Below are 26,697 nucleotides of genomic sequence, written 5' to 3' on the forward strand. Positions count from 1 at the left end.
CTGTTTTCCTTCCTGGGGAGGGTTCTGGCTCGAGTGGGAATGGCTCAAGTCTCCTAAGGTTCTGCAAGCCCACTGTGTGCAGATTCACGGTACACAGAGAGGAGAAGGTGGAGTCCTGCCCTGTAGGTGGTCACAGCTCACGGATGAGCCAGGCAGGCAGGCAGGCAGGGCATGAGAACACCTGAGCTGCCTTCATGAGTGAATGGTGTGGGGGCAGAGGAAGAGAAGCCGGTCTGCTCCCTCGTGTGGTGCCCCGGGCAGGTTGTCCCCAGAGGAAACCCTTACGACGGTGAGGACTATCACTGCTGTTTCCCAAGGGGTTCCGTCGGTGCGTGTCTTCCCCGGAGCGGTCAGGCCGTCTCTCAAGTACACGGGCCATGGGCATTGCCTCTCCTTGGAACTTCCCATGTGTTTCTCTTTTTTATGGAACAGTGATTTTCTAGAGGGGTTCTGGGCCACAAGGATGTTGGGTCATTTTCTAGCCTTCTGTCATGAAGAACGCTTTCCTGGGTGTTGGGGTGGTTTGTTGTTCCAGCTCCCTTTCTTGGCTTCTTTTGGGAGCTGGTGCAACAAGACGAGCTCAGCCTCTGCCTTCTGGCTGAGATGTCACCCTTGACACAGCAATGCCTGCCTGGAGATAATGATGGCAGTTGCCAAAAGGGCTTCGTTTGGCACATGGTATCTTGAAAGGACGTACACCGTCCTTTCAGATATCAAAGGCTAGTTCAAATGACATACAAATGAGAACTCTCCAATGGAGTCTTACAGTAGTTGGAGAGTCCAAAAAACACTCCGTCAGTCATTTCACTGAGAGTCATTGATTGGGGACACCAAGAATATAGGAAGGAATGCACAAAGAAAGGATGAAATTGTGTTCAGGATCGGGGGAAGGGATGAACAGGGCGTGCTTGCCTTGAATCCAGGCTTTGTTGGGGGGGTGGGGCGTAAAGATCAAACGGGTCTGAAACTACAAAGTGGTGATGGTAACACAGTATCACCAGAGTTACACAACAGTGTTCCCAAATTGCAACAATGATGAAAAAGTTTACTAATCCCAACTTAACCAACAAAAGTACAGGAAACCATACAAAAAATAAAACATCACCAGAAAGGTGGAAACAAAGCAAATGCAAAGCAGTTCAGGGGAAAGGAACTCCATGTCCCCTGGGGGCAGACCGAGTTGCCAGCGTCCACGGTGAGCAGACGGGGATGGAGGCTGCAGAGCCGACCGCTCCCCTGGACGTGGTGTTTCCGGCAAGGGCTCTGGGTGTCTGTCCAGAGCGGGGGCTCGTTCTCCCTGCAGGGGTGGGTGAGTCATCGTGGGCGTCTGGGTGTTGCGCGGGAGCCAGGGCAGGCTCTCCCTGCCGAGGCGGTGACTCCTCCTCTGCCTCGGGTTCTCCTGCCAGAGCCCGAGCAGGTAGAGGTGCACGTGGAGGTGGAGGTTCTGGCTGAGGGGGTGGGACATCAGTGCCTGGGGCTGGGGGTCCTGCAGGCATGGAGATCCGATCTGCCCGGTGTGCTGGCCAGTACCCAGCTGGCCTGGTGTCTCTGCGAGGGCAAGTCTCGGTTCTCCATCTGCCCTCGGTGGATCCCTGGGTCCTGCACCTGGAGCCAGCACCTCTGTAGGGACAGGTCTGGGAAGCGGAGCCTGGTTCCAGTTGGAGGCCAGTGCTAGAGCTGGGGGAGAAGCAAAGTTTGCCCACAGGCCAGCCTTGGCATGTGCGTCTCCCGGGACAGAAAGCTTCCAAGAGATTCCCAAAGAATACCCAGCGTCGGATGTCTTTTGGGACTGAAGTGTGCAAGATGGGGGGCGGGGGGTGTGAGGCCAGCGCTTGCTGCAGGCCCAGCAGCAGCTTTCGGGGACTCGTCCCTGTGTAGCTCAGCACCCCCTCCCCACACACTCCCGTGCACCAGCCCCAGCGTCCTCACCTCTGTGCTCTGGCGTGCTGGGCTCCAGGTCCTCCTGCTGCCTCAGAGGCCGGGGTTCTCGGGACTCTGGGTCGGAGCCGGGTGTGCTGAGCTCCGTGGCAGCCTCAGACTGGGCCGCCGGGTGTATCCTGGGCGGTGTCTCGGCAGCAGGCCTTCCCCGCCTCCGCTTCTCCCCCGGTGGGGCTGATGCCTCCGTGGGCACGCTCACCTGGAGCCTGCACTGGGCCTCACGGGCGGGGGGGTGGTGCTCCGACCCCTCCCTCCGGGAGGTGGATGGGGTGTCCCCGTCCTCGGCCTCATCACGTGGGAAGCTCTGCAACGACAGTGACCGTCAGCCAGCCATGCTAGGAGTTTTCCGAGCTGGGCCTGGGCAGTGGAGCCGCTGCTTCTGCCTGCTCGAACTTCTCTTCCCAGAAGGGTCAGAGACGTGTGTCTGCTCAGATCCCCACCCGGGAGGAAAGAGTCCCACCTGAGGGTGTGAGGTCCGCCTGGGCGGCCGCCGCTGCCCGCACTCTCCCCATCCCGCCCAGCCTGCTCTCCCCTGGGGTGTGGACACAACTTGTCCGCAGGCTTCTGACCCCACATCCGCCTGGGCTTCCTTGAGGGAGACACACCCCAAGAAACCCGCATCCACACACACAGGCAAAGGACCCGGTGTTTCCGGGTGGCATGGGAGAGGCGGCCTGGTCCGTCCTGGGGCTCCCCGTGTTACCTTTCTGTTTCTCCGGGCAAAGGGCCAGAGGCCTCTCGGGGGTGTCCTGAGCCAACGTCGACAGGGTGCCCGCGCACACTGCCTGTGAGCACTCCTGAGGCCCCGGCCTCTGGGCAGGGGCAAACAGCAGAACATCCTGGCAGCCAGTGAACTGGCTGGGGGCTCCTCTCCGCTCTGGAGGCCTGGATACCCGGGCTGCGGGTTCTGTTGGGTTCTGTTGCCGGCAGGTGACATCATCTCCTGGGGTTCGTGCTGAGGTCCCTTCCCCAAAACTTCCCAAGGGAATCTCTGGGTTTCTGACTGCTCGACCACCCCCCTTAGGCCATGTGCAGGCACAGTGACACCCACACAGCCCAGCCCACAGCCCTGGGGAGGCCTGGGTTCAGCCAGGGCCTGAGCTCCGAGGACCCCACTGCTCTCAGACCAGGCTCCTTCTTCTCATAAGTGGTGTGGCCCTGGACAAGCATATGCCCCTCAGGGTTGCCCCAGTCTCTCCATCTGCAGAGTGGTGGTCATTCTCCCATCTGCTTCCTAGGTCTGTCGGCCTACGAGCAGCTCCATGCCTTTCCACCTGGGGCCGATATCACGTGGAGCTTGTGCGCTGAGACTTCAGAAAGAAAGATTCCATCCAGGGCTGACACAGCACAGAATGGGGCAGAACGAGGCCTGGATGTGCCGTGGTACCCAGGAAAAGGCACTCCCCCTCCTGACTGTTTTGAGACCCCGCATCCAAGTTGGAGGACCGAAAGGAAGACTCGAAGGTCTCCCTCTCTTATAGAAAAGAGTAGCCAACTTTCTGCTCCTCTGTTTCCATTGAGATTCTGTTCAAGTGTCCCAGCTCGGCTTCTGCGGGTGGCTGAGCTTCTAATGGCTCCCTGCGTTCTTGTCTTTTCCTCTCCAAACCTTCCGTCCTTTTCCCCCTTCTGGGGTGGAAGGGCGCTGTCATTGCTTCTACCTTCGAGGCAGATTGAGGAAAAGTCTGGACCGTCGACTCCTTTCCTCTCTTTGGTTCCGTGTCTCTCTCTGGCTGTGTCCCTCTCTTTTCCTTTCTCAGTTCCGTCTGTGTCTTCCTCTTTCTCTCTCGTGTGTGGATGGATGGATGCTAGGGATGCACATGTATATGATTAGATGAGGGTTATGTTTTAGGGATAGGTTAGAGGGAGAGAAAGGCTTTAGGTCGGAGTTGGTCATGGGGGAAGGGTCAAGGGTGGTGGTGGTGTTGTTTCTTGGAATCTGAGTGCTGTGCATTCTTCGTCTCTTTCCATATGAACCCCTTCTCAGATACACCACTTGCAAGGAGTCTCTCATGTTCTGTTTCCTATCTTTTGCATTTGTGAATGCTTAGCTTCTCTGTTGTGAAGAGGTTCCATTGGATGGAAACCCATGGGTGTACTTCGTGTACCTCTTTGCCTTACTTGAAGAGACCCATTTCGACCTCCGCCCAGCAAATGGCAAGGAGACTCTGATGTTAAGGAGCCTTTGACCTACGCTTCTTTCTAGCTATCTCATGACATCAGTCTTTAGGGTGAGGTTTTCCCCCTATATTGAGGTGGTATGAGATCAAAACCAATAGCGTTCTTCAGATGTAGCTGTCTGGTTTTCCCATGGACATTGATTGAAGAGGCTTTCTTGTTCCCATTTGGATATTCTCCCCTTCTGTGTCAGAGATGAGTTGACCATGGATGCTGGGGTTTGTTTCTGGACCCTCCACTTTATTCCATCGATCTGGATCTGTGTGTGTTGTTGTATTCCCAATAGCATACTGTCCTGCTGCTGCTGCTGCGGCTAAGTCACTTCAGTCGTGTCTGACTCTGCGTGACCCCATGGCCTGCAGCCTACCAGGCTCCTCCGTCCAGGACGTTTTCCAGGCAAGAGTACTGGAGTGGGTCGCCATTGCCTTCTCCGATACTCTCCTGAGGATCCTAGTTTGGTCGTCTAATTTCCTTTCACACAACCTTGGATGTCCGTATCGGGGCTTTTTCGTCGGATTGTATTGACAGTTTAGGCTCTTTTCTGTCTCCGTACCCCTTTTGCAATTCTTTGTTCGGTGCGAAAATGCATTGGCATTTTGGGAGGAATAGCATCGAAGCTGTGGATTGCCTTGTGGGGCTGTGACATCATTTTCCCAATAGGAATTCTTTCAAGCCCTGAGCACAGCTTCTCTTTCCAGTGATTGGTGTGGGCTTGATCTTCCTTCTTCCATCTCTCGCCGTTTTGTGAGAACAGGTCCATCCTTCCCTTCTGGGTTAGATGGACTGGTGGGTATCACTTCAGTGAATGGCATTGTCAGTGGGGGTGATAATTCCCTTCTCGTTGGAAGACTTTGCTGTGAGTATTAGAAATGCAAGTGACTTCTCTTCCCCTTCCTCCCTGTCCATCTCTCAGAGCCACCGGGAAACAGAGGCCTCATCCACGGTCACACAGGCCTGAGGGGGTGCAACTAGACCGTTGTTTCTTCAGGCCCTCAGTGCTGGACATCATCCGGGATCCTCTGTGTGTGTCTTCCTCAGTCTGGTGTCCCTTCAGACCTTTCCCTAGTTTTCACAGGCTTGTTGCGTTGGTGTTCTTTGTCTGTTTGGAGACACATCCTTGATAAGCTTTGTGTTTCCACTCATTCGTCTCGCGATGTATGACCTGTCTTTTGCTTTTGTCATGAGGTCTTTCCCACAGTAGATATCTTTGATTTTGCAAAGTCCACTGTATTCTCTGGGTTTTTTTTTTTTTTTGTGGACTGGCTTTTAGTTTTGCGTGTGAAGACTCAAAGCACGTGTCCGGTTTCTGCTCATTGTTCTTCGAGATTTGTGACAAGTTTTCATGGAAAGTTTGTCTAGGGATAACTGGAAGTGAACTCGGTGTAAGGTGTCAAGTCTCCATCTCCATTCCTGTCATCCCCTGCAGTTTCCAATTCCCTGTTCCTGAGTGGTTTTAGAGACCTTGTGGGGAGTTTGGTTGCATTGGAGTTTGCATTTCCACCTTGATTCGATTCACACTGTTCTGCCCTCAGGGACACTGTCAAGGGGGAGTGAGGAGCAGCCTGCACTTCCAGCAGTGACCACACGGTGGGGCGAGTGCTGCTCTCCCCTCAGGGAGCCCCAGGCCACAGGCATCCCAGTGAGGAGCCAGCTCTGTGCTCAGCTGAAAGGAGTTAGTCTCTCAGGAGCCTCTGAGCCCTTGCCTTTGGATCACCCAGGGTGGGCATTTACTGGGACAGAAAAAATTGCCCTGAATTCCATGGACGGAAGAGCCTGGCTGTGTAGAGTTCGTGAGTTGCCGCGAATCAGACACAACTGAGGACACAAAAATTCTATAGATTAAAACACTTTTTGGGGGTGGGGGGGAGTGAAAGGGGGGGATGTGGGTTTTTTTGTCTTATATAATAGCCAAGGGAAATCTAGTTTAAACCTAAATTCACATAGACGGGAAAGGTATAGCTCTCCGTCACCCTATTAAAAAAAAAAAAAAAAAAACTACTAAACTTTTCTGAAAGTTTATTTAGTAGCTTCCTTGAGCAGTTCATTGTGAAGCATTTTTTTTTTTTTCTGTGACATTGGCCTCATTAAAAAGCACGGTTTGCCTTTACTGGATAATTCTGTTCATTGGTTTCTTAGGGAACCTTGGTAATATTTGAGTTTCCTGGGGAGTATGGTCACATGACCTGGCCCTGGCCAATCGGTGCGTTCCACCTCCCTGGCCACTGTGATTGGCTCCGGGCTGGGGCAGTGCCCAATCGGGGCCCAGGGCCTGGCCTCCCGTTGGAAGCCAGGGGAAGACGAGCTGTCGTCCTGCTGGGGTAGGGGAAGGGGTGGGGCCGGGGGAGGTCAGGCTCCAGCAGTGGGAGGGGCGTGAGGCCCGCCTGCGGCAGTTGGTGACCTTCCTGCTCCCCTCAGGGCAGAGCCGCCGGCCTGAGAATGAGGGCGCTGCTGAGCCCAGGGCCTGGGATGGCCCGTTGCTGCTGTGGTCCCAGAGCTCCACCCGAGACCTGAGGGAAGCCGTCTGCCCGTGAGTCCTCTCCCGCTTGTCTGTCAGCTTGTTTGAACCATGCTGGGTTTTCTGCCCAGCTGGCTAAGGGGAGTCCCTGGAAATGCAAGGGTGTGGGTTTTGGCAGACTTCAGGGAAGACATGCCAGATGAGCCTGGGAGACTCCAGCTTAATCTGGATTCAGGAGATATCTCTTCGGGCCAGCTAGTAATTGTAGGATAAGCCTAATGAGTCTTCACAGGATGAAGAGAGTAACGTGCCAAGGTAGCAATCGATGTCCTCATTCGAGAGGATGAAGCTGGTGCTCAGAGAAGGGGGGAACTTGGCCACAGCAAGGAGGTGTGCACCCAGACAGAACCCCCAGATCCGGCCATTGGAGCTCAGGGAGGCCACTGGTGTGGCTTGTCCCTGTGGCAGGGGCCGAGGCACGCAGCCCACCCTGATTCCTGCGGGGGCCTGACTTGGGAAGTGCCATCTGGTAGCTTTGAGACTCACCAAACCAAATTGCACTGGAGAGAGGAGGGACACCTTCCTTCATCCACCCCCCACCCCCGCCGGATTCCCACATACCCTGACCCCTTTCTCCCGATTTCGGAGCCATTTCCAGAGTCCCGCTCATATGACCTCATTCGAAGTGCACTGTGGACGAGCTGCCATCTGCAGCTACTACCACAGCGGCCAAGGGCTTTAGCTCCCGACTACCTCCCTTCCTTTGGAACTTGGGGGCCCTCTACTCCCCACTTGCACACCACAGACCTTTGCTGAGGATTGTGGGGACCCTCACTCAGTTTGCAGTACGTTGTAGCCATCCCTGTCCTCTCTATACCTCCCTTGAAACTCAGCTTGTGAGCTCCTTTGGAGCAGCGTGGCCCACCTGGCTGCAACGGAAGAGACACAGCTGACAGTGAAACAACAGCTTAGATCTGAGACCCGGAAAGCTCTGTCAGAAGGGACCTCCCTCTTCACACCGTAGAGGCTGTAGGAGGCGCCAGGCTTTCGAACCAGTGCTGGGGCCAAAATGACTCCACAGCTGTTTTCCTTCCTGGGGAGGGTTCTGGCTCGAGTGGGAATGGCTCAAGTCTCCTAAGGTTCTGCAAGCCCACTGTGTGCAGATTCACGGTACACAGAGAGGAGAAGGTGGAGTCCTGCCCTGTAGGTGGTCACAGCTCACGGATGAGCCAGGCAGGCAGGCAGGCAGGGCATGAGAACACCTGAGCTGCCTTCATGAGTGAATGGTGTGGGGGCAGAGGAAGAGAAGCCGGTCTGCTCCCTCGTGTGGTGCCCCGGGCAGGTTGTCCCCAGAGGAAACCCTTACGACGGTGAGGACTATCACTGCTGTTTCCCAAGGGGTTCCGTCGGTGCGTGTCTTCCCCGGAGCGGTCAGGCCGTCTCTCAAGTACACGGGCCATGGGCATTGCCTCTCCTTGGAACTTCCCATGTGTTTCTCTTTTTTATGGAACAGTGATTTTCTAGAGGGGTTCTGGGCCACAAGGATGTTGGGTCATTTTCTAGCCTTCTGTCATGAAGAACGCTTTCCTGGGTGTTGGGGTGGTTTGTTGTTCCAGCTCCCTTTCTTGGCTTCTTTTGGGAGCTGGTGCAACAAGACGAGCTCAGCCTCTGCCTTCTGGCTGAGATGTCACCCTTGACACAGCAATGCCTGCCTGGAGATAATGATGGCAGTTGCCAAAAGGGCTTCGTTTGGCACATGGTATCTTGAAAGGACGTACACCGTCCTTTCAGATATCAAAGGCTAGTTCAAATGACATACAAATGAGAACTCTCCAATGGAGTCTTACAGTAGTTGGAGAGTCCAAAAAACACTCCGTCAGTCATTTCACTGAGAGTCATTGATTGGGGACACCAAGAATATAGGAAGGAATGCACAAAGAAAGGATGAAATTGTGTTCAGGATCGGGGGAAGGGATGAACAGGGCGTGCTTGCCTTGAATCCAGGCTTTGTTGGGGGGGTGGGGCGTAAAGATCAAACGGGTCTGAAACTACAAAGTGGTGATGGTAACACAGTATCACCAGAGTTACACAACAGTGTTCCCAAATTGCAACAATGATGAAAAAGTTTACTAATCCCAACTTAACCAACAAAAGTACAGGAAACCATACAAAAAATAAAACATCACCAGAAAGGTGGAAACAAAGCAAATGCAAAGCAGTTCAGGGGAAAGGAACTCCATGTCCCCTGGGGGCAGACCGAGTTGCCAGCGTCCACGGTGAGCAGACGGGGATGGAGGCTGCAGAGCCGACCGCTCCCCTGGACGTGGTGTTTCCGGCAAGGGCTCTGGGTGTCTGTCCAGAGCGGGGGCTCGTTCTCCCTGCAGGGGTGGGTGAGTCATCGTGGGCGTCTGGGTGTTGCGCGGGAGCCAGGGCAGGCTCTCCCTGCCGAGGCGGTGACTCCTCCTCTGCCTCGGGTTCTCCTGCCAGAGCCCGAGCAGGTAGAGGTGCACGTGGAGGTGGAGGTTCTGGCTGAGGGGGTGGGACATCAGTGCCTGGGGCTGGGGGTCCTGCAGGCATGGAGATCCGATCTGCCCGGTGTGCTGGCCAGTACCCAGCTGGCCTGGTGTCTCTGCGAGGGCAAGTCTCGGTTCTCCATCTGCCCTCGGTGGATCCCTGGGTCCTGCACCTGGAGCCAGCACCTCTGTAGGGACAGGTCTGGGAAGCGGAGCCTGGTTCCAGTTGGAGGCCAGTGCTAGAGCTGGGGGAGAAGCAAAGTTTGCCCACAGGCCAGCCTTGGCATGTGCGTCTCCCGGGACAGAAAGCTTCCAAGAGATTCCCAAAGAATACCCAGCGTCGGATGTCTTTTGGGACTGAAGTGTGCAAGATGGGGGGCGGGGGGTGTGAGGCCAGCGCTTGCTGCAGGCCCAGCAGCAGCTTTCGGGGACTCGTCCCTGTGTAGCTCAGCACCCCCTCCCCACACACTCCCGTGCACCAGCCCCAGCGTCCTCACCTCTGTGCTCTGGCGTGCTGGGCTCCAGGTCCTCCTGCTGCCTCAGAGGCCGGGGTTCTCGGGACTCTGGGTCGGAGCCGGGTGTGCTGAGCTCCGTGGCAGCCTCAGACTGGGCCGCCGGGTGTATCCTGGGCGGTGTCTCGGCAGCAGGCCTTCCCCGCCTCCGCTTCTCCCCCGGTGGGGCTGATGCCTCCGTGGGCACGCTCACCTGGAGCCTGCACTGGGCCTCACGGGCGGGGGGGTGGTGCTCCGACCCCTCCCTCCGGGAGGTGGATGGGGTGTCCCCGTCCTCGGCCTCATCACGTGGGAAGCTCTGCAACGACAGTGACCGTCAGCCAGCCATGCTAGGAGTTTTCCGAGCTGGGCCTGGGCAGTGGAGCCGCTGCTTCTGCCTGCTCGAACTTCTCTTCCCAGAAGGGTCAGAGACGTGTGTCTGCTCAGATCCCCACCCGGGAGGAAAGAGTCCCACCTGAGGGTGTGAGGTCCGCCTGGGCGGCCGCCGCTGCCCGCACTCTCCCCATCCCGCCCAGCCTGCTCTCCCCTGGGGTGTGGACACAACTTGTCCGCAGGCTTCTGACCCCACATCCGCCTGGGCTTCCTTGAGGGAGACACACCCCAAGAAACCCGCATCCACACACACAGGCAAAGGACCCGGTGTTTCCGGGTGGCATGGGAGAGGCGGCCTGGTCCGTCCTGGGGCTCCCCGTGTTACCTTTCTGTTTCTCCGGGCAAAGGGCCAGAGGCCTCTCGGGGGTGTCCTGAGCCAACGTCGACAGGGTGCCCGCGCACACTGCCTGTGAGCACTCCTGAGGCCCCGGCCTCTGGGCAGGGGCAAACAGCAGAACATCCTGGCAGCCAGTGAACTGGCTGGGGGCTCCTCTCCGCTCTGGAGGCCTGGATACCCGGGCTGCGGGTTCTGTTGGGTTCTGTTGCCGGCAGGTGACATCATCTCCTGGGGTTCGTGCTGAGGTCCCTTCCCCAAAACTTCCCAAGGGAATCTCTGGGTTTCTGACTGCTCGACCACCCCCCTTAGGCCATGTGCAGGCACAGTGACACCCACACAGCCCAGCCCACAGCCCTGGGGAGGCCTGGGTTCAGCCAGGGCCTGAGCTCCGAGGACCCCACTGCTCTCAGACCAGGCTCCTTCTTCTCATAAGTGGTGTGGCCCTGGACAAGCATATGCCCCTCAGGGTTGCCCCAGTCTCTCCATCTGCAGAGTGGTGGTCATTCTCCCATCTGCTTCCTAGGTCTGTCGGCCTACGAGCAGCTCCATGCCTTTCCACCTGGGGCCGATATCACGTGGAGCTTGTGCGCTGAGACTTCAGAAAGAAAGATTCCATCCAGGGCTGACACAGCACAGAATGGGGCAGAACGAGGCCTGGATGTGCCGTGGTACCCAGGAAAAGGCACTCCCCCTCCTGACTGTTTTGAGACCCCGCATCCAAGTTGGAGGACCGAAAGGAAGACTCGAAGGTCTCCCTCTCTTATAGAAAAGAGTAGCCAACTTTCTGCTCCTCTGTTTCCATTGAGATTCTGTTCAAGTGTCCCAGCTCGGCTTCTGCGGGTGGCTGAGCTTCTAATGGCTCCCTGCGTTCTTGTCTTTTCCTCTCCAAACCTTCCGTCCTTTTCCCCCTTCTGGGGTGGAAGGGCGCTGTCATTGCTTCTACCTTCGAGGCAGATTGAGGAAAAGTCTGGACCGTCGACTCCTTTCCTCTCTTTGGTTCCGTGTCTCTCTCTGGCTGTGTCCCTCTCTTTTCCTTTCTCAGTTCCGTCTGTGTCTTCCTCTTTCTCTCTCGTGTGTGGATGGATGGATGCTAGGGATGCACATGTATATGATTAGATGAGGGTTATGTTTTAGGGATAGGTTAGAGGGAGAGAAAGGCTTTAGGTCGGAGTTGGTCATGGGGGAAGGGTCAAGGGTGGTGGTGGTGTTGTTTCTTGGAATCTGAGTGCTGTGCATTCTTCGTCTCTTTCCATATGAACCCCTTCTCAGATACACCACTTGCAAGGAGTCTCTCATGTTCTGTTTCCTATCTTTTGCATTTGTGAATGCTTAGCTTCTCTGTTGTGAAGAGGTTCCATTGGATGGAAACCCATGGGTGTACTTCGTGTACCTCTTTGCCTTACTTGAAGAGACCCATTTCGACCTCCGCCCAGCAAATGGCAAGGAGACTCTGATGTTAAGGAGCCTTTGACCTACGCTTCTTTCTAGCTATCTCATGACATCAGTCTTTAGGGTGAGGTTTTCCCCCTATATTGAGGTGGTATGAGATCAAAACCAATAGCGTTCTTCAGATGTAGCTGTCTGGTTTTCCCATGGACATTGATTGAAGAGGCTTTCTTGTTCCCATTTGGATATTCTCCCCTTCTGTGTCAGAGATGAGTTGACCATGGATGCTGGGGTTTGTTTCTGGACCCTCCACTTTATTCCATCGATCTGGATCTGTGTGTGTTGTTGTATTCCCAATAGCATACTGTCCTGCTGCTGCTGCTGCGGCTAAGTCACTTCAGTCGTGTCTGACTCTGCGTGACCCCATGGCCTGCAGCCTACCAGGCTCCTCCGTCCAGGACGTTTTCCAGGCAAGAGTACTGGAGTGGGTCGCCATTGCCTTCTCCGATACTCTCCTGAGGATCCTAGTTTGGTCGTCTAATTTCCTTTCACACAACCTTGGATGTCCGTATCGGGGCTTTTTCGTCGGATTGTATTGACAGTTTAGGCTCTTTTCTGTCTCCGTACCCCTTTTGCAATTCTTTGTTCGGTGCGAAAATGCATTGGCATTTTGGGAGGAATAGCATCGAAGCTGTGGATTGCCTTGTGGGGCTGTGACATCATTTTCCCAATAGGAATTCTTTCAAGCCCTGAGCACAGCTTCTCTTTCCAGTGATTGGTGTGGGCTTGATCTTCCTTCTTCCATCTCTCGCCGTTTTGTGAGAACAGGTCCATCCTTCCCTTCTGGGTTAGATGGACTGGTGGGTATCACTTCAGTGAATGGCATTGTCAGTGGGGGTGATAATTCCCTTCTCGTTGGAAGACTTTGCTGTGAGTATTAGAAATGCAAGTGACTTCTCTTCCCCTTCCTCCCTGTCCATCTCTCAGAGCCACCGGGAAACAGAGGCCTCATCCACGGTCACACAGGCCTGAGGGGGTGCAACTAGACCGTTGTTTCTTCAGGCCCTCAGTGCTGGACATCATCCGGGATCCTCTGTGTGTGTCTTCCTCAGTCTGGTGTCCCTTCAGACCTTTCCCTAGTTTTCACAGGCTTGTTGCGTTGGTGTTCTTTGTCTGTTTGGAGACACATCCTTGATAAGCTTTGTGTTTCCACTCATTCGTCTCGCGATGTATGACCTGTCTTTTGCTTTTGTCATGAGGTCTTTCCCACAGTAGATATCTTTGATTTTGCAAAGTCCACTGTATTCTCTGGGTTTGTTTTTTTTTTTTGTGGACTGGCTTTTAGTTTTGCGTGTGAAGACTCAAAGCACGTGTCCGGTTTCTGCTCATTGTTCTTCGAGATTTGTGACAAGTTTTCATGGAAAGTTTGTCTAGGGATAACTGGAAGTGAACTCGGTGTAAGGTGTCAAGTCTCCATCTCCATTCCTGTCATCCCCTGCAGTTTCCAATTCCCTGTTCCTGAGTGGTTTTAGAGACCTTGTGGGGAGTTTGGTTGCATTGGAGTTTGCATTTCCACCTTGATTCGATTCACACTGTTCTGCCCTCAGGGACACTGTCAAGGGGGAGTGAGGAGCAGCCTGCACTTCCAGCAGTGACCACACGGTGGGGCGAGTGCTGCTCTCCCCTCAGGGAGCCCCAGGCCACAGGCATCCCAGTGAGGAGCCAGCTCTGTGCTCAGCTGAAAGGAGTTAGTCTCTCAGGAGCCTCTGAGCCCTTGCCTTTGGATCACCCAGGGTGGGCATTTACTGGGACAGAAAAAATTGCCCTGAATTCCATGGACGGAAGAGCCTGGCTGTGTAGAGTTCGTGAGTTGCCGCGAATCAGACACAACTGAGGACACAAAAATTCTATAGATTAAAACACTTTTTGGGGGTGGGGGGGAGTGAAAGGGGGGGATGTGGGTTTTTTTGTCTTATATAATAGCCAAGGGAAATCTAGTTTAAACCTAAATTCACATAGACGGGAAAGGTATAGCTCTCCGTCACCCTATTAAAAAAAAAAAAAAAAACTACTAAACTTTTCTGAAAGTTTATTTAGTAGCTTCCTTGAGCAGTTCATTGTGAAGCATTTTTTTTTTTTTCTGTGACATTGGCCTCATTAAAAAGCACGGTTTGCCTTTACTGGATAATTCTGTTCATTGGTTTCTTAGGGAACCTTGGTAATATTTGAGTTTCCTGGGGAGTATGGTCACATGACCTGGCCCTGGCCAATCGGTGCGTTCCACCTCCCTGGCCACTGTGATTGGCTCCGGGCTGGGGCAGTGCCCAATCGGGGCCCAGGGCCTGGCCTCCCGTTGGAAGCCAGGGGAAGACGAGCTGTCGTCCTGCTGGGGTAGGGGAAGGGGTGGGGCCGGGGGAGGTCAGGCTCCAGCAGTGGGAGGGGCGTGAGGCCCGCCTGCGGCAGTTGGTGACCTTCCTGCTCCCCTCAGGGCAGAGCCGCCGGCCTGAGAATGAGGGCGCTGCTGAGCCCAGGGCCTGGGATGGCCCGTTGCTGCTGTGGTCCCAGAGCTCCACCCGAGACCTGAGGGAAGCCGTCTGCCCGTGAGTCCTCTCCCGCTTGTCTGTCAGCTTGTTTGAACCATGCTGGGTTTTCTGCCCAGCTGGCTAAGGGGAGTCCCTGGAAATGCAAGGGTGTGGGTTTTGGCAGACTTCAGGGAAGACATGCCAGATGAGCCTGGGAGACTCCAGCTTAATCTGGATTCAGGAGATATCTCTTCGGGCCAGCTAGTAATTGTAGGATAAGCCTAATGAGTCTTCACAGGATGAAGAGAGTAACGTGCCAAGGTAGCAATCGATGTCCTCATTCGAGAGGATGAAGCTGGTGCTCAGAGAAGGGGGGAACTTGGCCACAGCAAGGAGGTGTGCACCCAGACAGAACCCCCAGATCCGGCCATTGGAGCTCAGGGAGGCCACTGGTGTGGCTTGTCCCTGTGGCAGGGGCCGAGGCACGCAGCCCACCCTGATTCCTGCGGGGGCCTGACTTGGGAAGTGCCATCTGGTAGCTTTGAGACTCACCAAACCAAATTGCACTGGAGAGAGGAGGGACACCTTCCTTCATCCACCCCCCACCCCCGCCGGATTCCCACATACCCTGACCCCTTTCTCCCGATTTCGGAGCCATTTCCAGAGTCCCGCTCATATGACCTCATTCGAAGTGCACTGTGGACGAGCTGCCATCTGCAGCTACTACCACAGCGGCCAAGGGCTTTAGCTCCCGACTACCTCCCTTCCTTTGGAACTTGGGGGCCCTCTACTCCCCACTTGCACACCACAGACCTTTGCTGAGGATTGTGGGGACCCTCACTCAGTTTGCAGTACGTTGTAGCCATCCCTGTCCTCTCTATACCTCCCTTGAAACTCAGCTTGTGAGCTCCTTTGGAGCAGCGTGGCCCACCTGGCTGCAACGGAAGAGACACAGCTGACAGTGAAACAACAGCTTAGATCTGAGACCCGGAAAGCTCTGTCAGAAGGGACCTCCCTCTTCACACCGTAGAGGCTGTAGGAGGCGCCAGGCTTTCGAACCAGTGCTGGGGCCAAAATGACTCCACAGCTGTTTTCCTTCCTGGGGAGGGTTCTGGCTCGAGTGGGAATGGCTCAAGTCTCCTAAGGTTCTGCAAGCCCACTGTGTGCAGATTCACGGTACACAGAGAGGAGAAGGTGGAGTCCTGCCCTGTAGGTGGTCACAGCTCACGGATGAGCCAGGCAGGCAGGCAGGCAGGGCATGAGAACACCTGAGCTGCCTTCATGAGTGAATGGTGTGGGGGCAGAGGAAGAGAAGCCGGTCTGCTCCCTCGTGTGGTGCCCCGGGCAGGTTGTCCCCAGAGGAAACCCTTACGACGGTGAGGACTATCACTGCTGTTTCCCAAGGGGTTCCGTCGGTGCGTGTCTTCCCCGGAGCGGTCAGGCCGTCTCTCAAGTACACGGGCCATGGGCATTGCCTCTCCTTGGAACTTCCCATGTGTTTCTCTTTTTTATGGAACAGTGATTTTCTAGAGGGGTTCTGGGCCACAAGGATGTTGGGTCATTTTCTAGCCTTCTGTCATGAAGAACGCTTTCCTGGGTGTTGGGGTGGTTTGTTGTCCCAGCTCCCTTTCTTGGCTTCTTTTGGGAGCTGGTGCAACAAGACGAGCTCAGCCTCTGCCTTCTGGCTGAGATGTCACCCTTGACACAGCAATGTCTGCCTGGAGATAATGATGGCAGTTGCCAAAAGGGCTTCGTTTGGCACATGGTATCTTGAAAGGACGTACACCGTCCTTTCAGATATCAAAGGCTAGTTCAAATGACATACAAATGAGAACTCTCCAATGGAGTCTTACAGTAGTTGGAGAGTCCAAAAAACACTCCTTCAGTCATTTCACTGAGAGTCATTGATTGGGGACACCAAGAATATAGGAAGGAATGCACAAAGAAAGGATGAAATTGTGTTCAGGATCGGGGGAAGGGATGAACAGGGCGTGCTTGCCTTGAATCCAGGCTTTGTTGGGGGGGTGGGGCGTAAAGATCAAACGGGTCTGAAACTACAAAGTGGTGATGGTAACACAGTATCACCAGAGTTACACAACAGTGTTCCCAAATTGCAACAATGATGAAAAAGTTTACTAATCCCAACTTAACCAACAAAAGTACAGGAAACCATACAAAAAATAAAACATCACCAGAAAGGTGGAAACAAAGCAAATGCAAAGCAGTTCAGGGGAAAGGAACTCCATGTCCCCTGGGGGCAGACCGAGTTGCCAGCGTCCACGGTGAGCAGACGGGGATGGAGGCTGCAGAGCCGACCGCTCCCCTGGACGTGGTGTTTCCGGCAAGGGCTCTGGGTGTCTGTCCAGAGCGGGGGCTCGTTCTCCCTGCAGGGGTGGGTGAGTCATCGTGGGCGTCTGGGTGTTGCGCGGGAGCCAGGGCAGGCTCTCCCTGCCGAGGCGGTGACTCCTCCTCTGCCTCGGGTTCTCCTGCCAGAGCCCGAGCAGGTAGAGGTGCACGTGGAGGTGGAGGTTCTGGCTGAGGGGGTGGGACATCAGTGCCTGGGGCTGGGGGTCCTGCAGGCATGGAGATCCGATCTGCCCGGTGTGCTGGCCAGTACCCAGCTGGCCTGGTGTCTCTGCGAGGGCAAGTCTCGGTTCTCCATCTGCCCTCGGTGGATCCCTGGGTCCTGCACCTGGAGCCAGCACCTCTGTAGGGACAGGTCTGGGAAGCGGAGCCTGGTTCCAGTTGGAGGCCAGTGCTAGAGCTGGGGGAGAAGCAAAGTTTGCCCACAGGCCAGCCTTGGCATGTGCGTCTCCCGGGACAGAAAGCTTCCAAGAGATTCCCAAAGAATACCCAGCGTCGGATGTCTTTTGGGACTGAAGTGTGCAAGATGGGGGGCGGGGGGTGTGAGGCCAGCGCTTGCTGCAGGCCCAGCAGCAGCTTTCGGGGACTCGTCCCTGTGTAGCTCAGCACCCTCTCCCCACACACTCCCGTGCACCAGCCCCAGCGTCCTCACCTCTGTGCTCTGGCGTGCTGGGCTCCAGGTCCTCCTGCTGCCTCAGAGGCCGGGGTTCTCGGGACTCTGGGTCGGAGCCGGGTGTGCTGAGCTCCGTGGCAGCCTCAGACTGGGCCGCCGGGTGTATCCTGGGCGGTGTCTCGGCAGCAGGCCTTCCCCGCCTCCGCTTCTCCCCCGGTGGGGCTGATGCCTCCGTGGGCACGCTCACCTGGAGCCTGCACTGGGCCTCACGGGCGGGGGGGGTGGTGCTCCGACCCCTCCCTCCGGGAGGTGGATGGGGTGTCCCCGTCCTCGGCCTCATCACGTGGGAAACTCTGCAACGACAGTGACCGTCAGCCAGCCATGCTAGGAGTTTTCCGAGCTGGGCCTGGGCAGTGGAGCCGCTGCTTCTGCCTGCTCGAACTTCTCTTCCCAGAAGGGTCAGAGACGTGTGTCTGCTCAGATCCCCACCCGGGAGGAAAGAGACCCACCTGAGGGTGTGAGGTCCGCCTGGGCGGCCGCCGCTGCCCGCACTCTCCCCATCCCGCCCAGCCTGCTCTCCCCTGGGGTGTGGACACAACTTGTCCGCAGGCTTCTGACCCCACATCCGCCTGGGCTTCCTTGAGGGAGACACACCCCAAGAAACCCGCATCCACACACACAGGCAAAGGACCCGGTGTTTCCGGGTGGCATGGGAGAGGCGGCCTGGTCCGTCCTGGGGCTCCCCGTGTTACCTTTCTGTTTCTCCGGGCAAAGGGCCAGAGGCCTCTCGGGGGTGTCCTGAGCCAACGTCGACAGGGTGCCCGCGCACACTGCCTGTGAGCACTCCTGAGGCCCCGGCCTCTGGGCAGGGGCAAACAGCCGAACATCCTGGCAGCCAGTGAACTGGCTGGGGGCTCCTCTCCGCTCTGGAGGCCTGGATACCCGGGCTGCGGGTTCTGTTGGGTTCTGTTGCCGGCAGGTGACATCATCTACTGGGGTTCGTGCTGAGGTCCCTTCCCCAAAACTTCCCAAGGGAATCTCTGGGTTTCTGACTGCTCGACCACCCCCCTTAGGCCATGTGCAGGCACAGTGACACCCACACAGCCCAGCCCACAGCCCTGGGGAGGCCTGGGTTCAGCCAGGGCCTGAGCTCCGAGGACCCCACTGCTCTCAGACCAGGCTCCTTCTTCTCATAAGTGGTGTGGCCCTGGACAAGCATATGCCCCTCAGGGTTGCCCCAGTCTCTCCATCTGCAGAGTGGTGGTCATTCTCCCATCTGCTTCCTAGGTCTGTCGGCCTACGAGCAGCTCCATGCCTTTCCACCTGGGGCCGATATCACGTGGAGCTTGTGCGCTGAGACTTCAGAAAGAAAGATTCCATCCAGGGCTGACACAGCACAGAATGGGGCAGAACGAGGCCTGGATGTGCCGTGGTACCCAGGAAAAGGCACTCCCCCTCCTGACTGTTTTGAGACCCCGCATCCAAGTTGGAGGACCGAAAGGAAGACTCGAAGGTCTCCCTCTCTTATAGAAAAGAGTAGCCAACTTTCTGCTCCTCTGTTTCCATTGAGATTCTGTTCAAGTGTCCCAGCTCGGCTTCTGCGGGTGGCTGAGCTTCTAATGGCTCCCTGCGTTCTTGTCTTTTCCTCTCCAAACCTTCCGTCCTTTCCCCACTTCTGGGGTGGAAGGGCGCTGTCATTGCTTCTACCTTCGAGGCAGATTGAGGAAAAGTCTGGACCGTCGACTCCTTTCCTCTCTTTGGTTCCGTGTCTCTCTCTGGCTGTGTCCCTCTCTTTTCCTTTCTCAGTTCCGTCTGTGTCTTCCTCTTTCTCTCTCGTGTGTGGATGGATGGATGCTAGGGATGCACATGTATATGATTAGATGAGGGTTATGTTTTAGGGATAGGTTAGAGGGAGAGAAAGGCTTTAGGTCGGAGTTGGTCATGGGGGAAGGGTCAAGGGTGGTGGTGGTGTTGTTTCTTGGAATCTGAGTGCTGTGCATTCTTCGTCTCTTTCCATATGAACCCCTTCTCAGATACACCACTTGCAAGGAGTCTCTCATGTTCTGTTTCCTATCTTTTGCATTTGTGAATGCTTAGCTTCTCTGTTGTGAAGAGGTTCCATTGGATGGAAACCCATGGGTGTACTTCGTGTACCTCTTTGCCTTACTTGAAGAGACCCATTTCGACCTCCGCCCAGCAAATGGCAAGGAGACTCTGATGTCAAGGAGCCTTTGACCTACGCTTCTTTCTAGCTATCTCATGACATCAGTCTTTAGGGTGAGGTTTTCCCCCTATATTGAGGTGGTATGAGATCAAAACCAATAGCGTTCTTCAGATGTAGCTGTCTGGTTTTCCCATGGACATTGATTGAAGAGGCTTTCTTGTTCCCATTTGGATATTCTCCCCTTCTGTGTCAGAGATGAGTTGACCATGGATGCTGGGGTTTGTTTCTGGACCCTCCACTTTATTCCATCGATCTGGATCTGTGTGTGTTGTTGTATTCCCAATAGCATACTGTCCTGCTGCTGCTGCTGCGGCTAAGTCACTTCAGTCGTGTCTGACTCTGCGTGACCCCATGGCCTGCAGCCTACCAGGCTCCTCCGTCCAGGACGTTTTCCAGGCAAGAGTACTGGAGTGGGTCGCCATTGTCTTCTCCGATACTCTCCTGAGGATCCTAGTTTGGTCGTCTAATTTCCTTTCACACAACCTTGGATGTCCGTATCGGGGCTTTTTCGTCGGATTGTATTGACAGTTTAGGCTCTTTTCTGTCTCCGTACCCCTTTTGCAATTCTTTGTTCGGTGCGAAAATGCATTGGCATTTTGGGAGGAATAGCATCGAAGCTGTGGATTGCCTTGTGGGGCTGTGACATCATTTTCCCAATAGGAATTCTTTCAAGCCCTGAGCACAGCTTCTCTTTCCAGTGATTGGTGTGGGCTTGATCTTCCTTCTTCCATCTCTCGCCGTTTTGTGAGAACAGGTCCATCCTTCCCTTCTGGGTTAGATGGACTGGTGGGTATCACTTCAGTGAATGGCATTGTCAGTGGGGGTGATAATTCCCTTCTCGTTGGAAGACTTTGCTGTGAGTATTAGAAATGCAAGTGACTTCTCTTCCCCTTCCTCCCTGTCCATCTCTCAGAGCCACCGGGAAACAGAGGCCTCATCCACGGTCACACAGGCCTGAGGGGGTGCAACTAGACCGTTGTTTCTTCAGGCCCTCAGTGCTGGACATCATCCGGGATCCTCTGTGTGTGTCTTCCTCAGTCTGGTGTCCCTTCAGACCTTTCCCTAGTTTTCACAGGCTTGTTGCGTTGGTGTTCTTTGTCTGTTTGGAGACACATCCTTGATAAGCTTTGTGTTTCCACTCATTCGTCTCGCGATGTATGACCTGTCTTTTGCTTTTGTCATGAGGTCTTTCCCACAGTAGATATCTTTGATTTTGCAAAGTCCACTGTATTCTCTGGGTTTTTTTTTTTTGTGGACTGGCTTTTAGTTTTGTGTGTGAAGACTCAAAGCACGTGTCCGGTTTCTGCTCATTGTTCTTCGAGATTTGTGACAAGTTTTCATGGAAAGTTTGTCTAGGGATAACTGGAAGTGAACTCGGTGTAAGGTGTCAAGTCTCCATCTCCATTCCTGTCATCCCCTGCAGTTTCCAATTCCCTGTTCCTGAGTGGTTTTAGAGACCTTGTGGGGAGTTTGGTTGCATTGGAGTTTGCATTTCCACCTTGATTCGATTCACACTGTTCTGCCCTCAGGGACACTGTCAAGGGGGAGTGAGGAGCAGCCTGCACTTCCAGCAGTGACCACACGGTGGGGCGAGTGCTGCTCTCCCCTCAGGGAGCCCCAGGCCACAGGCATCCCAGTGAGGAGCCAGCTCTGTGCTCAGCTGAAAGGAGTTAGTCTCTCAGGAGCCTCTGAGCCCTTGCCTTTGGATCACCCAGGGTGGGCATTTACTGGGACAGAAAAAATTGCCCTGAATTCCATGGACGGAAGAGCCTGGCTGTGTAGAGTTCGTGAGTTGCCGCGAATCAGACACAACTGAGGACACAAAGATTCTATAGATTAAAACACTTTTTGGGGGTGGGGGGGAGTGAAAGGGGGGGACGTGGGTTTTTTTGTCTTATATAATAGCCAAGGGAAATCTAGTATAAACCTAAATTCACATAGACGGGAAAGGTATAGCTCTCCGTCACCGTATTAAAAAAAAAAAAAAAACTACTAAACTTTTCTGAAAGTTTATTTAGTAGCTTCCTTGAGCAGTTCATTGTGAAGCATTTTTTTTTTTCTGTGACATTGGCCTCATTAAAAAGCACGGTTTGCCTTTACTGGATAATTCTGTTCATTGGTTTCTTAGGGAACCTTGGTAATATTTGAGTTTCCTGGGGAGTATGGTCACATGACCTGGCCCTGGCCAATCGGTGCGTTCCACCTCCCTGGCCACTGTGATTGGCTCCGGGCTGGGGCAGTGCCCAATCGGGGCCCAGGGCCGGGCCTCCCGTTGGAAGCCAGGGGAAGACGAGCTGTCGTCCTGCTGGGGTAGGGGAAGGGGTGGGGCCGGGGGAGGTCAGGCTCCAGCAGTGGGAGGGGCGTGAGGCCCGCCTGCGGCAGTTGGTGACCTTCCTGCTCCCCTCAGGGCAGAGCCGCCGGCCTGAGAATGAGGGCGCTGCTGAGCCCAGGGCCTGGGATGGCCCGTTGCTGCTGTGGTCCCAGAGCTCCACCCGAGACCTGAGGGAAGCCGTCTGCCCGTGAGTCCTCTCCCGCTTGTCTGTCAGCTTGTTTGAACCATGCTGGGTTTTCTGCCCAGCTGGCTAAGGGGAGTCCCTGGAAATGCAAGGGTGTGGGTTTTGGCAGACTTCAGGGAAGACATGCCAGATGAGCCTGGGAGACTCCAGCTTAATCTGGATTCAGGAGATATCTCTTCGGGCCAGCTAGTAATTGTAGGATAAGCCTAATGAGTCTTCACAGGATGAAGAGAGTAACGTGCCAAGGTAGCAATCGATGTCCTCATTCGAGAGGATGAAGCTGGTGCTCAGAGAAGGGGGGAACTTGGCCACAGCAAGGAGGTGTGCACCCAGACAGAACCCCCAGATCCGGCCATTGGAGCTCAGGGAGGCCACTGGTGTGGCTTGTCCCTGTGGCAGGGGCCGAGGCACGCAGCCCACCCTGATTCCTGCGGGGGCCTGACTTGGGAAGTGCCATCTGGTAGCTTTGAGACTCACCAAACCAAATTGCACTGGAGAGAGGAGGGACACCTTCCTTCATCCACCCCCCACCCCCGCCGGATTCCCACATACCCTGACCCCTTTCTCCCGATTTCGGAGCCATTTCCAGAGTCCCGCTCATATGACCTCATTCGAAGTGCACTGTGGACGAGCTGCCATCTGCAGCTACTACCACAGCGGCCAAGGGCTTTAGCTCCCGACTACCTCCCTTCCTTTGGAACTTGGGGGCCCTCTACTCCCCACTTGCACACCACAGACCTTTGCTGAGGATTGTGGGGACCCTCACTCAGTTTGCAGTACGTTGTAGCCATCCCTGTCCTCTCTATACCTCCCTTGAAACTCAGCTTGTGAGCTCCTTTGGAGCAGCGTGGCCCACCTGGCTGCAACGGAAGAGACACAGCTGACAGTGAAACAACAGCTTAGATCTGAGACCCGGAAAGCTCTGTCAGAAGGGACCTCCCTCTTCACACCGTAGAGGCTGTAGGAGGCGCCAGGCTTTCGAACCAGTGCTGGGGCCAAAATGACTCCACAGCTGTTTTCCTTCCTGGGGAGGGTTCTGGCTCGAGTGGGAATGGCTCAAGTCTCCTAAGGTTCTGCAAGCCCACTGTGTGCAGATTCACGGTACACAGAGAGGAGAAGGTGGAGTCCTGCCCTGTAGGTGGTCACAGCTCACGGATGAGCCAGGCAGGCAGGCAGGCAGGGCATGAGAACACCTGAGCTGCCTTCATGAGTGAATGGTGTGGGGGCAGAGGAAGAGAAGCCGGTCTGCTCCCTCGTGTGGTGCCCCGGGCAGGTTGTCCCCAGAGGAAACCCTTACGACGGTGAGGACTATCACTGCTGTTTCCCAAGGGGTTCCGTCGGTGCGTGTCTTCCCCGGAGCGGTCAGGCCGTCTCTCAAGTACACGGGCCATGGGCATTGCCTCTCCTTGGAACTTCCCATGTGTTTCTCTTTTTTATGGAACAGTGATTTTCTAGAGGGGTTCTGGGCCACAAGGATGTTGGGTCATTTTCTAGCCTTCTGTCATGAAGAACGCTTTCCTGGGTGTTGGGGTGGTTTGTTGTCCCAGCTCCCTTTCTTGGCTTCTTTTGGGAGCTGGTGCAACAAGACGAGCTCAGCCTCTGCCTTCTGGCTGAGATGTCACCCTTGACACAGCAATGCCTGCCTGGAGATAATGATGGCAGTTGCCAAAAGGGCTTCGTTTGGCACATGGTATCTTGAAAGGACGTACACCGTCCTTTCAGATATCAAAGGCTAGTTCAAATGACATACAAATGAGAACTCTCCAATGGAGTCTTACAGTAGTTGGAGAGTCCAAAAAACACTCCTTCAGTCATTTCACTGAGAGTCATTGATTGGGGACACCAAGAATATAGGAAGGAATGCACAAAGAAAGGATGAAATTGTGTTCAGGATCGGGGGAAGGGATGAACAGGGCGTGCTTGCCTTGAATCCAGGCTTTGTTGGGGGGGTGGGGCGTAAAGATCAAACGGGTCTGAAACTACAAAGTGGTGATGGTAACACAGTATCACCAGAGTTACACAACAGTGTTCCCAAATTGCAACAATGATGAAAAAGTTTACTAATCCCAACTTAACCAACAAAAGTACAGGAAACCATACAAAAAATAAAACATCACCAGAAAGGTGGAAACAAACCAAATGCAAAGCAGTTCAGGGGAAAGGAACTCCATGTCCCCTGGGGGCAGACCGAGTTGCCAGCGTCCACGGTGAGCAGACGGGGATAGAGGCTGCAGAGCCGACCGCTCCCCTGGACGTGGTGTTTCCGGCAAGGGCTCTGGGTGTCTGTCCAGAGCGGGGGCTCGTTCTCCCTGCAGGGGTGGGTGAGTCATCGTGGGCGTCTGGGTGTTGCGCGGGAGCCAGGGCAGGCTCTCCCTGCCGAGGCGGTGACTCCTCCTCTGCCTCGGGTTCTCCTGCCAGAGCCCGAGCAGGTAGAGGTGCACGTGGAGGTGGAGGTTCTGGCTGAGGGGGTGGGACATCAGTGCCTGGGGCTGGGGGTCCTGCAGGCATGGAGATCCGATCTGCCCGGTGTGCTGGCCAGTACCCAGCTGGCCTGGTGTCTCTGCGAGGGCAAGTCTCGGTTCTCCATCTGCCCTCGGTGGATCCCTGGGTCCTGCACCTGGAGCCAGCACCTCTGTAGGGACAGGTCTGGGAAGCGGAGCCTGGTTCCAGTTGGAGGCCAGTGCTAGAGCTGGGGGAGAAGCAAAGTTTGCCCACAGGCCAGCCTTGGCATGTGCGTCTCCCGGGACAGAAAGCTTCCAAGAGATTCCCAAAGAATACCCAGTGTCGGATGTCTTTTGGGACTGAAGTGTGCAAGATGGGGGGCGGGGGGTGTGAGGCCAGCGCTTGCTGCAGGCCCAGCAGCAGCTTTCGGGGACTCGTCCCTGTGTAGCTCAGCACCCCCTCCCCACACACTCCCGTGCACCAGCCCCAGCGTCCTCACCTCTGTGCTCTGGCGTGCTGGGCTCCAGGTCCTCCTGCTGCCTCAGAGGCCGGGGTTCTCGGGACTCTGGGTCGGAGCCGGGTGTGCTGAGCTCCGTGGCAGCCTCAGACTGGGCCGCCGGGTGTATCCTGGGCGGTGTCTCGGCAGCAGGCCTTCCCCGCCTCCGCTTCTCCCCCGGTGGGGCTGATGCCTCCGTGGGCACGCTCACCTGGAGCCTGCACTGGGCCTCACGGGCGGGGGGGTGGTGCTCCGACCCCTCCCTCCGGGAGGTGGATGGGGTGTCCCCGTCCTCGGCCTCATCACGTGGGAAGCTCTGCAACGACAGTGACCGTCAGCCAGCCATGCTAGGAGTTTTCCGAGCTGGGCCTGGGCAGTGGAGCCGCTGCTTCTGCCTGCTCGAACTTCTCTTCCCAGAAGGGTCAGAGACGTGTGTCTGCTCAGATCCCCACCCGGGAGGAAAGAGTCCCACCTGAGGGTGTGAGGTCCGCCTGGGCGGCCGCCGCTGCCCGCACTCTCCCCATCCCGCCCAGCCTGCTCTCCCCTGGGGTGTGGACACAACTTGTCCGCAGGCTTCTGACCCCACATCCGCCTGGGCTTCCTTGAGGGAGACACACCCCAAGAAACCCGCATCCACACACACAGGCAAAGGACCCGGTGTTTCCGGGTGGCATGGGAGAGGCGGCCTGGTCCGTCCTGGGGCTCCCCGTGTTACCTTTCTGTTTCTCCGGGCAAAGGGCCAGAGGCCTCTCGGGGGTGTCCTGAGCCAACGTCGACAGGGTGCCCGCGCACACTGCCTGTGAGCACTCCTGAGGCCCCGGCCTCTGGGCAGGGGCAAACAGCCGAACATCCTGGCAGCCAGTGAACTGGCTGGGGGCTCCTCTCCGCTCTGGAGGCCTGGATACCCGGGCTGCGGGTTCTGTTGGGTTCTGTTGCCGGCAGGTGACATCATCTCCTGGGGTTCGTGCTGAGGTCCCTTCCCCAAAACTTCCCAAGGGAATCTCTGGGTTTCTGACTGCTCGACCACCCCCCTTAGGCCATGTGCAGGCACAGTGACACCCACACAGCCCAGCCCACAGCCCTGGGGAGGCCTGGGTTCAGCCAGGGCCTGAGCTCCGAGGACCCCACTGCTCTCAGACCAGGCTCCTTCTTCTCATAAGTGGTGTGGCCCTGGACAAGCATATGCCCCTCAGGGTTGCCCCAGTCTCTCCATCTGCAGAGTGGTGGTCATTCTCCCATCTGCTTCCTAGGTCTGTCGGCCTACGAGCAGCTCCATGCCTTTCCACCTGGGGCCGATATCACGTGGAGCTTGTGCGCTGAGACTTCAGAAAGAAAGATTCCATCCAGGGCTGACACAGCACAGAATGGGGCAGAACGAGGCCTGGATGTGCCGTGGTACCCAGGAAAAGGCACTCCCCCTCCTGACTGTTTTGAGACCCCGCATCCAAGTTGGAGGACCGAAAGGAAGACTCGAAGGTCTCCCTCTCTTATAGAAAAGAGTAGCCAACTTTCTGCTCCTCTGTTTCCATTGAGATTCTGTTCAAGTGTCCCAGCTCGGCTTCTGCGGGTGGCTGAGCTTCTAATGGCTCCCTGCGTTCTTGTCTTTTCCTCTCCAAACCTTCCGTCCTTTTCCCCCTTCTGGGGTGGAAGGGCGCTGTCATTGCTTCTACCTTCGAGGCAGATTGAGGAAAAGTCTGGACCGTCGACTCCTTTCCTCTCTTTGGTTCCGTGTCTCTCTCTGGCTGTGTCCCTCTCTTTTCCTTTCTCAGTTCCGTCTGTGTCTTCCTCTTTCTCTCTCGTGTGTGGATGGATGGATGCTAGGGATGCACATG

At 55.6% G+C, this 26,697-nt stretch overlaps 4 protein-coding genes and 1 long non-coding RNA gene across 5 annotated transcripts in view; 1 reads left to right on the forward strand and 4 right to left on the reverse strand.

Annotated features, from left to right (window-relative positions):
- The window catches only part of LOC145534149 (uncharacterized), a 541,812-nt gene that overhangs the window by 108,178 nt on the left and 406,937 nt on the right, over nucleotides 1–26,697 (forward strand). The window contains exons 16-18 of the long non-coding RNA XR_014074275.1: nucleotides 6,529–6,640; nucleotides 14,177–14,288; nucleotides 21,819–21,930. This is a non-coding gene — a long non-coding RNA (uncharacterized LOC145534149). The remainder of the gene's footprint in view (nucleotides 1–6,528; nucleotides 6,641–14,176; nucleotides 14,289–21,818; nucleotides 21,931–26,697) is intronic.
- LOC145533951 (uncharacterized) lies at nucleotides 1,025–6,102 on the reverse strand. The gene is made up of 3 exons (XM_081561303.1): nucleotides 2,642–6,102; nucleotides 1,930–2,242; nucleotides 1,025–1,677 (listed from the first exon to the last, which is right to left on the reverse strand). The coding sequence occupies exons 1-3, from the start codon at nucleotides 2,876–2,878 to the stop codon at nucleotides 1,049–1,051; spliced, it is 1,179 nt and encodes a 392-aa protein (XP_081417429.1). The 5' UTR covers nucleotides 2,879–6,102; the 3' UTR covers nucleotides 1,025–1,048.
- Nucleotides 8,674–12,669, reverse strand: LOC145533904 (uncharacterized). The gene is made up of 3 exons (XM_081561250.1): nucleotides 10,291–12,669; nucleotides 9,579–9,891; nucleotides 8,674–9,326 (listed from the first exon to the last, which is right to left on the reverse strand). The coding sequence occupies exons 1-3, from the start codon at nucleotides 10,525–10,527 to the stop codon at nucleotides 8,698–8,700; spliced, it is 1,179 nt and encodes a 392-aa protein (XP_081417376.1). The 5' UTR covers nucleotides 10,528–12,669; the 3' UTR covers nucleotides 8,674–8,697.
- LOC145534140 (uncharacterized) lies at nucleotides 16,314–18,116 on the reverse strand. Its single transcript, XM_081561514.1, has 3 exons — nucleotides 17,940–18,116; nucleotides 17,227–17,540; nucleotides 16,314–16,974 (listed from the first exon to the last, which is right to left on the reverse strand). The coding sequence occupies exons 2-3, from the start codon at nucleotides 17,525–17,527 to the stop codon at nucleotides 16,346–16,348; spliced, it is 930 nt and encodes a 309-aa protein (XP_081417640.1). The 5' UTR covers nucleotides 17,528–17,540; nucleotides 17,940–18,116; the 3' UTR covers nucleotides 16,314–16,345.
- LOC145534113 (uncharacterized) lies at nucleotides 21,707–25,766 on the reverse strand. The gene is made up of 3 exons (XM_081561485.1): nucleotides 25,581–25,766; nucleotides 24,869–25,181; nucleotides 21,707–24,616 (listed from the first exon to the last, which is right to left on the reverse strand). Exons 1-3 carry the CDS (start codon nucleotides 25,713–25,715, stop codon nucleotides 23,988–23,990), a joined length of 1,077 nt encoding a protein of 358 aa, XP_081417611.1. The 5' UTR covers nucleotides 25,716–25,766; the 3' UTR covers nucleotides 21,707–23,987.

This window comes from Giraffa tippelskirchi, chromosome 14 (assembly GCF_054371585.1).
Source record: "Giraffa tippelskirchi isolate mGirTip1 chromosome 14, T2T-mGirTip1v1.2.pri, whole genome shotgun sequence".
Taxonomy (NCBI): Eukaryota; Metazoa; Chordata; class Mammalia; order Artiodactyla; family Giraffidae; genus Giraffa; species Giraffa tippelskirchi.

Excerpts from the sequence above, each read along its gene's own strand:
- LOC145533951 (XM_081561303.1), bottom strand. The coding sequence starts at position 2,878 with ATGATGTCACCTGCCGGCAACAGAACCCAACAGAACCCGCAGCCCGGG. Across the intron at positions 2,243-2,641 it reads TTGCCCGGAGAAACAGAAAG|AGCTTCCCACGTGATGAGGC; the intron begins GTAACACGGGGA and ends CTGTCGTTGCAG. Across the intron at positions 1,678-1,929 it reads CAGCACGCCAGAGCACAGAG|CTCTAGCACTGGCCTCCAAC; the intron begins GTGAGGACGCTG and ends CTTCTCCCCCAG.
- LOC145533904 (XM_081561250.1), bottom strand. The coding sequence starts at position 10,527 with ATGATGTCACCTGCCGGCAACAGAACCCAACAGAACCCGCAGCCCGGG. Across the intron at positions 9,892-10,290 it reads TTGCCCGGAGAAACAGAAAG|AGCTTCCCACGTGATGAGGC; the intron begins GTAACACGGGGA and ends CTGTCGTTGCAG. Across the intron at positions 9,327-9,578 it reads CAGCACGCCAGAGCACAGAG|CTCTAGCACTGGCCTCCAAC; the intron begins GTGAGGACGCTG and ends CTTCTCCCCCAG.
- LOC145534140 (XM_081561514.1), bottom strand. The coding sequence starts at position 17,527 with ATGAGGCCGAGGACGGGGACACCCCATCCACCTCCCGGAGGGAGGGGT. Across the intron at positions 16,975-17,226 it reads CAGCACGCCAGAGCACAGAG|CTCTAGCACTGGCCTCCAAC; the intron begins GTGAGGACGCTG and ends CTTCTCCCCCAG.
- LOC145534113 (XM_081561485.1), bottom strand. The coding sequence starts at position 25,715 with ATGTTCGGCTGTTTGCCCCTGCCCAGAGGCCGGGGCCTCAGGAGTGCT. Across the intron at positions 25,182-25,580 it reads TTGCCCGGAGAAACAGAAAG|AGCTTCCCACGTGATGAGGC; the intron begins GTAACACGGGGA and ends CTGTCGTTGCAG. Across the intron at positions 24,617-24,868 it reads CAGCACGCCAGAGCACAGAG|CTCTAGCACTGGCCTCCAAC; the intron begins GTGAGGACGCTG and ends CTTCTCCCCCAG.